This window comes from Cynara cardunculus (assembly GCF_001531365.2).
Source record: "Cynara cardunculus var. scolymus isolate 2C chromosome LG 9, CcrdV1, whole genome shotgun sequence".
Classification (NCBI taxonomy): Eukaryota; Viridiplantae; Streptophyta; class Magnoliopsida; order Asterales; family Asteraceae; genus Cynara; species Cynara cardunculus.
Genome location: NC_037536.1, coordinates 49386 through 59891, shown reverse-complemented (window position 1 = coordinate 59891; position 10506 = coordinate 49386). Strand labels below are relative to the sequence as shown.

General features: G+C 37.6%; 1 protein-coding gene across 6 annotated transcripts in view; it reads left to right on the top strand.

Annotated features, from left to right (window-relative positions):
* The window catches only part of LOC112518428, a 20073-nt gene that overhangs the window by 6862 nt on the left and 2705 nt on the right, over positions 1-10506 (top strand). For all 6 annotated transcript variants that reach the window (XM_025126114.1, XM_025126113.1, XM_025126117.1 and 3 more), the window contains 5 exons: positions 5264-5362; positions 5793-5893; positions 5984-6055; positions 6747-6837; positions 8981-9061. In XM_025126114.1, coding sequence (XP_024981882.1) covers positions 5264-5362; positions 5793-5893; positions 5984-6055; positions 6747-6837; positions 8981-9061 — 444 coding nt within the window. The remainder of the gene's footprint in view (positions 1-5263; positions 5363-5792; positions 5894-5983; positions 6056-6746; positions 6838-8980; positions 9062-10506) is intronic.

Sequence of the window (10506 nt, the reverse complement as noted above, 5' to 3'; positions counted from 1 at the left end):
CAAATACTAGAATTATGGGTAGAGATTAATTAAATTGATTGCCTAAAATCTACACCCAATCATCCAGTGATTTGATCATTAATTAAATTGATTGCTTAAAATCATCCAGTGATTTGACCGAGAGGATTCAGCCGGTTTCCAAAGATAGAATACAGTTGTCCCATTTTTGCAGCTGTGACTCGATCTTTCTTTCTTGAGTACATTTTCAATGGTGGATCTTTATCATTACTTCCCTCCCGGTAAAACGTCTTGTCCACAAGACGGAATGTAGGGAATTGCTCAGCCATTGGATCATAGGTTTCCCATGTTGCCTCTTCTTCATGCCGATTACACCATGAAATCAACAATTCGAGGACCGGTTGGCCAGCTTCATAGACCCATCGATGAGTGATGACCGAGTTAGGTTGTACATCAATTTCCCAGTCTTTGGTGATGGGTAATGGGATATCTGGTACCGAAGAAAAAGAGCCATGGGCAGGTTTAAGCATCGAAATGTGAAATACCGGGTGGATTCTAGCTTCGGGTGGTAACTCCAGCTCATAAGCAACTGGACCCACTGCTCTTTTAACACGATATGGTCCAAAAAACCTTGGAGACAGCTTCTCATAACGACGTTTAGCCAAAGTCTTTTGGCGATACGGTTGAATCTTCAAGAAGACATAATCACCAACCTGAAACATGAGTTCCCGTCACTTCAGATTTGCTTGGTTTCTCATTCTGTCTTGGGCCTTTTGGAGGTTTTGGCGAAGAAGCTTTATCATATCATCCCGATCAACTAACTGTTGTTCCAGCTCTGCGTTTTTTGTTTCGCCCGCCGCATAGGGGATCAACGAAGGGGGTTCTCGACCATACACAACAGAGAATGGTGTTGTGCCAGTGGCCGTGTGGTACCCCGTGTTTTATGAGTATTCGGCCCAAGGTAAGTACGTACTCCATTTGGTTGGTTGTTCCCTAGCAAAGCAACGTAAGTAAGCTTCTAGGCAGCGATTCAGAACTTCGGTTTGACCATCCGTTTGAGGGTGGTAACTTGTGCTCAGTTTTAATTTTGTCCGACTTAATCGGAACAATTCTTGCCAAAAGTTGCTGAGGAAGACAACATCTCGATCAGACACAATGGATCGGGGAAAGCCATGCAACCTGACTATTTCCCTACTAAAAACCGCTGCTACTCCTTCAGCCGTATAGGGATGGGATAAGCAAATGAAGTGAGCATATTTGCTTAAACGGTCCACTACAACTAAAATAGTATCAAAACGACTAGATGGTGGTAATCCAACGATAAAGTCCATGGAAACATCTTCCCAAATCTGATTGGGAATGGGTTGGGGCTGCAGTAATCCTGCTGGAGCCGTCTGATACTTTTGTTGCTGACAGATTATACATTGTTGGACAAACTCCCTGACATCCTGTTTCATCTTTGGCCAATAGTAACGAGAAGAGTCTTTTGTAGGTTTTTAAAAAACCTCCATGACCACCGATTGGAGTGTCATGTGCTTCTTGTAACAGCTTGAGTTTGAGATTGTGTATCTCCGGAATCACCATCCGTCCATGATGAAACAAAAGCTGATCCACCAGCGAGAAATCAGGGACGGAGGAAGGATCAGTTTGCAACTTCTTGATCAGATCGCTGGTAAATGAATCAGTTTGCAACCCTGCCTTGATATCAACTACCTCAACACAAAAGGGGATGATAAGGGTTAATAATTCTCCCGAGTGGGGTCGGCGAGACAGGGCATCTTCCCCCTTGTTCTCTTTCCCAGCCTTATGAACAATTGAAAAATCATAAGGCATGAGTTTTAGCAAAAGCCTTTGCTGCTCTATAATGGTGATGCATTGTTCTAATAAGAATTTAAGGGTATAATGATCGGTGCGAATGAAAAAATGTCGGTCAAGCAAGTAATGGCTCCATTTTTGGACCGCGAGGACTAATGCCAACAGCTCCCTGTCGTAAGCCGATTTAAAGCGGTTAGATGGGGAGAATCCTTTACTGAAATAAGCCACGGGATGGTCCTCTTGTGATAGTATCGCCTCGACCCTATCTGATGATGCGTCACACTCTATAACAAAAGGGTTAGAGAAATCTGGTAACCTCAAAACAGGTGTAGTCAGCAGCTCCTGTTTCAGGTCATTAAAGGCCTTAAGGGCTGCCTCCGACCAAAGTAACCCGTTCTTCTTGGTCAATGCAGCGAGTGGTCGGGCTATAAGTCCATAATTTCGGACAAAACGCTATAATAGTCGGTTAACCCAAGGAAACCTCTCACCTCTTTTACTGTTGATGGAATGGGCCACGACTTTACTGCTGAAATCTTTTCTTCCTCTACACTAACTCCTTCCGAGCTGATTACATGTCCCAGAAACACAACTTGTCCTTGCCCTTGCCCAAAAACAACACTTAGATAATTTGGCAAAGAATCGGTTGTCATGCAGTAATTTCAAGGTCTGTTCTAGGTGAGACTTGTGCTGCTCCATACATGAGCTGTAGATTAAAATGTCATCAAAGAACACAAGTATAAAACGTTGTAAATAAGGATGAAATAAATCGTTCATAACAGCCTGAAACGTGGAAGGAGCATTGGTTAAGCCGAAAGGCATAACCTTAAACTCGTAATGACCCGAATGGGTACGAAAAGCCGTCTTTTCAATATCCGGGGCTATCACTCGGATTTGATGATAACCAGATCGTAAATTGAGTTTTGAGAATACCGTAGCTCCATACAATTCATCAAGTAACTCGTCAATGTTAGGTATTGGGTATTTATCAGCTATAGTTATCTTGTTAAGCACCCGATAATCGACGCACATTCACCACGTATTGTCCTTCTTCTTCACTAGTAAAATCGGACTTGAGAAAGGACTTGTGCTCGGTTGTATAAAACCGGCTGCCATCAATTGTTCCACCTGTTTTTCTATCTCAGCTTTTTGGGAGTGAGGGTAACGGTAAGGGSGAATATTGGGTGGGGTTGAGTTTGGCAAGAGCGGGATTGAATGATCTTGTGATCTAACTGGGGGTAAGTCTTGAGGTTCTTCAAAAACAGCCATGTATTGTGTAACAATAGGCTGAAGTGGGGCTGGTATGCATGGCGGAATTTCTGGATTAATGGCTAGGTGTTGAAAACTAGATGATTTTTGAGGCCCTGATGCAACACCTTGTAACTTGTATTGTTTCCCGTCGATTTTAAAGATCATGAACATCTCTTTCCAGTTAGCTTGGACCGTATTTAGTGTGACTAACCATTGGATACCCAATACTAAATCAGCCCCACCAAGAGAAAAGGGGTGAAAGTCTTGAGTGATCTGAAGCTCATTGACCTGTACAGGAAGATTTTTGCAAATGTGGCTGCACCGAATTACATCCCCATTACCGATTTGGACACCAAACGGTGCCACTGATTTGTCGCCACATCTGAAGCATTCTCCTTTCAAGAATCGGTTTTGTTTTTCTGTGTCGGAGATCCGGGGAATGTTTTTTGGTTGGGTTGATGTTGGAACTGGGGTGAAAGGTGTTGGTTTGGAATCTGATTGAGGATTTTTTGATCTTGAAGTCCAAGTACTTTTTTCTGGACGGTTAGAGGAGAGTTTAGATTCAAACTCCAAAGCCAGGCTCATAGCACTATACACTGTACGTGGCTTGTGGATCCTTACATCGGATTTCAACTCATCTTTAAGACCATTCAAGAACACCCCTAAGAGACAATGATCAGGCCAATTTGAGACCCGAGAGGATCTCATAGCAAACTCCTGCCGGTATTCTTGAACTGAACCAGTTTGGTTGATGCTACATAGGAATTCATCCGGGTTTTGGAACTCTGCTGGACCAAAAATTTTTGTAAGCATTTGGGTCAATTCCTCCCAAAAAGTGATGGGTTGGTCGTTAGAGAGCCAAGAGTAAAGGTCCAAGGCATCACCCTCTAGATGCATTGAGGCCAATTCAACCTTCTCCTCATCAGGTATTTGATAATACCTTAAATATTTTTCAGCTTTCAGCAACCATCTGCGAGGATCTCCTCCGCTAAAAGTCGGGAATTCGATTCTGTTATAGGGCCTATATGGTTGTCGGCCCCTCCACGAACTTTCCCCTTCATCACTCTTGCTTCCTTGGGGACGACCTCTTACCTTTAAAGCTGCAATCTCCTCCCTCTGAGCTGCTATATCTGCTTTCAACGTATCAATTGACTCCAACTTTGCGGCTATGGCAGCTAATTGAACGGAAATTGCTTCGGGTTGGTTACTGCCATCGTTTGAGTTATTCCGGGTTTGCACCATTTCAATTCCTGGCAATGGATTCAAATGATAGATACAGAATTGATAAAGATGAAAATAGGCTGAATCTTATTAGAAATAAAGGATAGTGGCCCGATTCGAGAGGGGCACGGTCTCCAATTACAAGAACAAGGAAATTGAAAGGTAATTCTCCATGTCTATCATCAAAAACTAGCCACTAATTTATACTAATCAAATACTAGAATTATGGGTAGAGATTAAGGCAAGGATTCTACACCCAATCATCCAGTGATTTGATCATTAATTAAATTGATTGCCTAAAATCATCCATCATTAATTAAATTGATTGCCTAAAATCATCCAGTGATTTGACCGAGAGGATTCAGCTGGTTTCCAAAGATAGAATACAGCTGTCCCATTTTTGCAGTTGTGACTCGATCTTTCTTTCTTGAGTACACTTTCAATGGTGGATCTTTATCAGATTCACCAACCATACCAAAACTATGTTCTTGTAGATACCATGAGAAAATTTACCTAAAAAGAATTATTGAGCTCCTATTGGCCATTGCTAGAAAGTATATAGAAACATGGAAAAGGAAGATAAACTTATCAGGCTACTAATAGAAAGATAAATGTCCTAAAGAATCTACTTCATAAGTGAAGCAGTGAATCAAAATCATTCGATGTGATAATCTCTTTCAGTTTTTTTTGAAGATTTGAACCAAATGAATGTTCAGAGATGCCTGGAAAATGGGCAGGTCACTAATTCCAACCATTATTTGCATGTTCATGAGGACAAATTCAAATAGATGGTGGAGTTTTCTTTGTTTTGTTTTGATTATGACATGTATCAGTGTACAGTACACTGGCTACATTAGGGAATAGCATGCACATACCACGTATGGTTTTTATTGATTTATTGCTAGTTATCATAGGTATAAATGGTAAACCTTTTTAAAGTTAATTGTTGTCTGAGCTTCTTTTTATGTTTTTCTTTAAAGAACTTTATGTCCAAACAACTTCTTCTCAAAACTTTTTGCAGGGCAACGATGATAGATTCACTGTTTACGTGCATGCCTCGAGAGAACAGCCAGAGCATCGTAGTCCTCACTTTGTTGGTCGGAATATACGAAGTGACAAGGTATCTTGCATCTAGATTATGTAACTTGCGTTCCTTGTTGATACTTCTGTAACATTGGTGATTAAGTTAGCTTTTAATACCAACTGTTAATGATTAAATGATAATTACCTACAACTGCTATAATTATCATTATTTAATGGAAAATTGAGAATATGAGATGACCAAACTGAGGAATAATTGCTTGTAATTCACCCTGATACTGCTTTTTTTGTGGGACGTTCCTTTTTATCTCTACCTTCCATGGGTTAGGGCAGGCTTGAAGATGAAGTGGGGTTGTGTGGAAGTAGGATAAGCTGACAGCATTTGAAATTCTGTGGTCTTCTTTGCGTGTTTTTCTTTTTGTTTCTGATTCATGTGTAGGTGGACTTGCCCTTTCTTATTATAAATGATTAGGAGCTTTTCATAACTGATCTTGTTATGTTATCGGTAGGTTGATTGGGGGAAAATATCCATGGTTGATGCAGAAAAAAGACTATTAATGAACGCACTTCAAGATCCAGACAATCAACAATTTGTTTTGCTATCTGACAGGTAAAGAAATTGGACTTATTTCATTTGTGGTTGAGATGAACTTTTGTTGGTCACAAGTTCTTTTTATTGATTATATAAGTTTTGTTGCAGCTGTGTACCATTGCATCACTTCGATTATGTGTACAACTACCTAATCTTCACAAATGTTAGTTTCATTGACTGGTAAGATTATTATACTTTCTAAAAGACATCTCATATGTTTTCTTTTCCCTTTTCTTGTGTGGAAAACTTGAACACTTCCATTAGTTTTATGATGATATATAAGATTTATATCCTTTGGCCGGCGCTAAACTTTAGAGTCATGTAAAGAATTAAATATCCCATTTCCTTGCCTATCCCTTCCTTTGACCTTGCACTGATGGTTATTGCCAGCTAATACCCTAAATTAAGAGATCTATTTTTGTAAGATAAACCAAATCAAACCAAATGTACCTGGTATTATCCAACTCGAAGTAGGGTATGGGGGGTATGATGTGCATAGACCTTTCCTCTACCTGTACAAGGGGAAGAGAGAGACTGTTTCTGTGAAGACGCCAACTTTCTGAAAATGTTCTGTAGAAACAAGTTTTGTCCAAACTTTTTTTTTCCAAAGTTGCGAGGATTTTGAAACCCACTTGAGAGCACAAGGCATAGGAAAGATTACTATAAAATGAGTGTAGGCAATATCACTTGGCAAGTGCTTAATTTTGACATTTCAGATACAATATCACTTAATCTTAGTAAAATAGTGCCAATTGTATGAAAAAGGTGTGCCAAACTTTTTTTAGCAAATGCTTATTTGGGTGAAACGTGCACTTTATACTTCTAACCCTCCCTCTCTATTTATCTATCATTCACTTCCTGCTGTCTGTAGTTACAATGATCCAGGTCCACATGGAGGTGGTCGGTATTCAGAGCATATGCTACCTGAAGTTGAATACAAGGATTTTCGAAAGGGTTCACAGGTATTTTTCATACATATTAGCTTTTTTTTATTACCATATATGTCTTTTGAACCATTTTGGTTTATGGCCGGGCATCTATAGTAAAATGTTTGCTGGAAAAAATCGATGACAACAAATACAGATGGAAAATATTTGTTAGAGATAAAAGGAAAGAGAAGATAATGAATCTACAAACCAAACTTTTTCAGCATCCAGAAGTGAAATAGACCACAGTAAGCACTTTCCGATCTAAAGGTCATATTCACTCCTGTCCAAAAACTAAAATTTGAATTTTGGGTGTGAAAAATACTTGGTCCCTCCTTCCCGCAAGAAGTACACCATTTCCTTTTTCAAGACTTTCCAAAGCGAAGTTACCTATTTGCCTTGGTAAGTATTGCAAGAGTAGTTATTACTCATTTTGGTCCACATGGTTTATTTGAATATAAGACATCAATGCAACTTTATTTAGGCATTTGGCTAATAATTCATTTAGGAACCATAAATATTTTGAGAACCCTGAGAATCAACTATTCATGATGAATATACATAAAGATTCATGAATATTATTCATCATGATATTCATCATGAATAGTTGATTCTCAAAATATTTACAGTGCTCAAATGAACCAGCCCCTAATTAACTATATTATCAAGTTCTTGTAGAATCTAAAGTAGTAAAATGTGTGGGTCAACAGCAGCACTTGTTAATTTTTAAATGAGTAGTCCCTGTAGTTTGTTGAAAATTTATATTTTCGTCCTTATGGTATTGAAATTACAATTTTCATCCCTATGGTTTATTTCATTACCTTTTTTGTCCTTATGATTTAAAATTTATTGCATTTTCGTCCCTATGGTTTAAAATTCATTTTCATTTTAGTCCTTCATACTTAAAAGTAGTGTTTTAGCCTCGGGACGAAAATTGGAATTTCAAAACCACAGGGACTAAAATCTGCAATTTTTGACAGACCACAGGGCCGAAAACTTAATTTACTCTTTTAAAATCTATGAGGATTTTTATAGTTGCAAAGAAAACGTCATAACTACTTTGAACTTTGCTATTCTTGATTTTGGAAGTACTTCCTTTAATTTCAATAAAGGGATTAAATTCCAATCTCTTGTCCCTTAATCAGAACTGAGGTTGTTTATGCTCTAACCTCTTCTTTTGTCGTCTTCTATGCATGTTTCATTGTGGTGGATACACGTTGTTATGCACATTTGAACAATCCCTTACTTTTGACGTTTCACAAATACCACTTATCTAATATGTCTAAAAGTTAGAAATAATGTTCCCCAGTTCCTTGTTTTTCAGTTTGGTAATTAAATTTAGTGCTACATTGTATTCATAGCCACTTTAAATGACATATATGAATATTATTCAAGACAAAGGAACTCCTTTTCTATTATTATATCAAGATATCGGGGAACCAGATTAGAATAATGAAGTCATACATTGCATGGAAACAGTATGTAGAAAAGACTTTCATGCTTTTTAAATAATCCGAGTATCATCTTCAAGTTGTTGGTGGGGGTCATTTACAACGGAACAGAAGCACATCCTCACCATTAAATATATCGACATGCTATGCTCCTTATGTATATTTCTGTATGTAAATACAACTGAATTGCCCTTTTTTTTGGAATCTGCATGGTGACACATGCCTCGACATGTCTAGTCTCTTCTAACGAGATACAACCTCAAGCACCAAATATTTTGTATTGGAAGTGGTACTGGCAACCAGAAGGTGACACAAATGCACTAGGTCTAGGCCCACTGCCACACAATCTTATGGGAGATTGGCGTGGCCACAAGGGTTTTTACACCTAATGGGCGTAAGAGGAACTACCCTTCTTATTGACAAAACCTAGGGGATTGCCACTGAGCTAAGCCGATGTGGCTAGTATTTTGTGTACTTCTTGTAACTCTTTTGCTTGTTACATACACTATAACGCTACTTGGATAAACATATGATGAAAAGCTAATAGAATGAACTTCCTGTGTTTTGATATCTTTCGTAACTGTAAGACTTATGTGATGAAAAATGATGAATTCATGGTATCAGAGTGTTGTTGACTTGTAGTGAGTTTTAATTGAAAAAATTGATATATCTATATATATATATATATATATATATATATTTATTTATTTATTTATGTACATCTGCAGTGGTTCACTATGATTCGACGGCATGCTCTACTAATTATGGCCGATAGTCTCTACTACAAGAAATTCCGGCTTTACTGCAGGGTAAGTACATTCCACACATTCTTATTTGATGAATGAACAGTCAGACAAATAAAATATTCAGTATGATTACAAAGTACATAAACAAATGATGATGGATCCTACCAACTGCATAGCAAATTTTAGTGTTAGATTTAGGGCATTTTTTTGTCATTATGTACTTGCTCCCTCCTTGCCAAAAGAAATGCAGTATTTCCTCTTTTGCGTTGTCACAAACATGGTTTTCAAAATCGTTCGAGGCGTACTCCTCGAGGCAAGGCAGTCCAAAACCGCTCATGAGGCCGCCCCTCATGGTCCCTGGACAAGGCTTAAGCCTCGATTGGTGAGGCGGTGCCTTGAGGCGTTGAGAAGCGCTTCATGCCTCTCCAAACAACATATTTTCTTCTCCATTTCTTACTTTTTCCTCTTTCAAGAAGATATTCATCTCAAAGGCCAACCCAAAAAGTAAGTTCTTTTTAGTTTGTCCATATTTTTAGTTTATGTATAATGTATTATATTATATTATATATATTTCAGTCAAGTATACATGTTCTGTATCATGTATAATGTATTTCTATATGTATAATGTGTTATGTATGTTTTTTTGTATATTTTCTGTTTTTCTGTATTATTTTTATTTTCTGTTTTCTATATTATTTTCAGTTTTCTGTATTATTTTTCTGTTCTGTTGATTTGGAAGATGAAAGTGATAGTAATTATGGATATGATTGCAGAGCTATACAATTTGATCATGCTACGGGGAACTATAAGTTGTAGATTGATATGTTTTTAGACGTATAACTAGTATTTTATGAATCTATGACGTTTAAAGTTAGGTATGGAATTATGTTTTGCTCCTTTTAATATTTATGAATTTTATTTGTTATATGCCTCGAGGCTTGCGCCTCAGACCGCCTCAGGGCGTGGAAGGAAAACGCCTCGAGTCCCGATTCCGCTTTTCAAACCTTGGTCACAGAAAATGCAACACTTTCTTTTTATCAAGACTTCAATTCAAATTTACATTTCATTAAAAGTTATTTGTGAATTTGATTATGGTCCATGGGCTTTGTCAAATTTATTTTATTAAGGTGTATTTTAGATAATTCAGAATTGATGATTAGCAAGGTTCTAAAAGGCGTGCCATGGCGTGAGACGCATCTCTGATGCCACGTTAACCCCCATAGAGTAACGGTTGTGTGTGTTATGATTCGAGTTTTTTAAGTCATTATTTGACGTTGTTTGACTTTTTAATTTACTTAAATCTGCATTTTTATACTCTATTTTGTTATGATCTCTTGATATAACACCTTTTATAAGAGCTATATATATATGTATGTATGTATAATACATTTTTCTTCTTAAGAATTTATATTGTTCAATATCATTGAGTAATAGTAAAAAACATGTGTAAGTATGTAATTATATATATATATATATATATATATATATATATATATATATATATATAG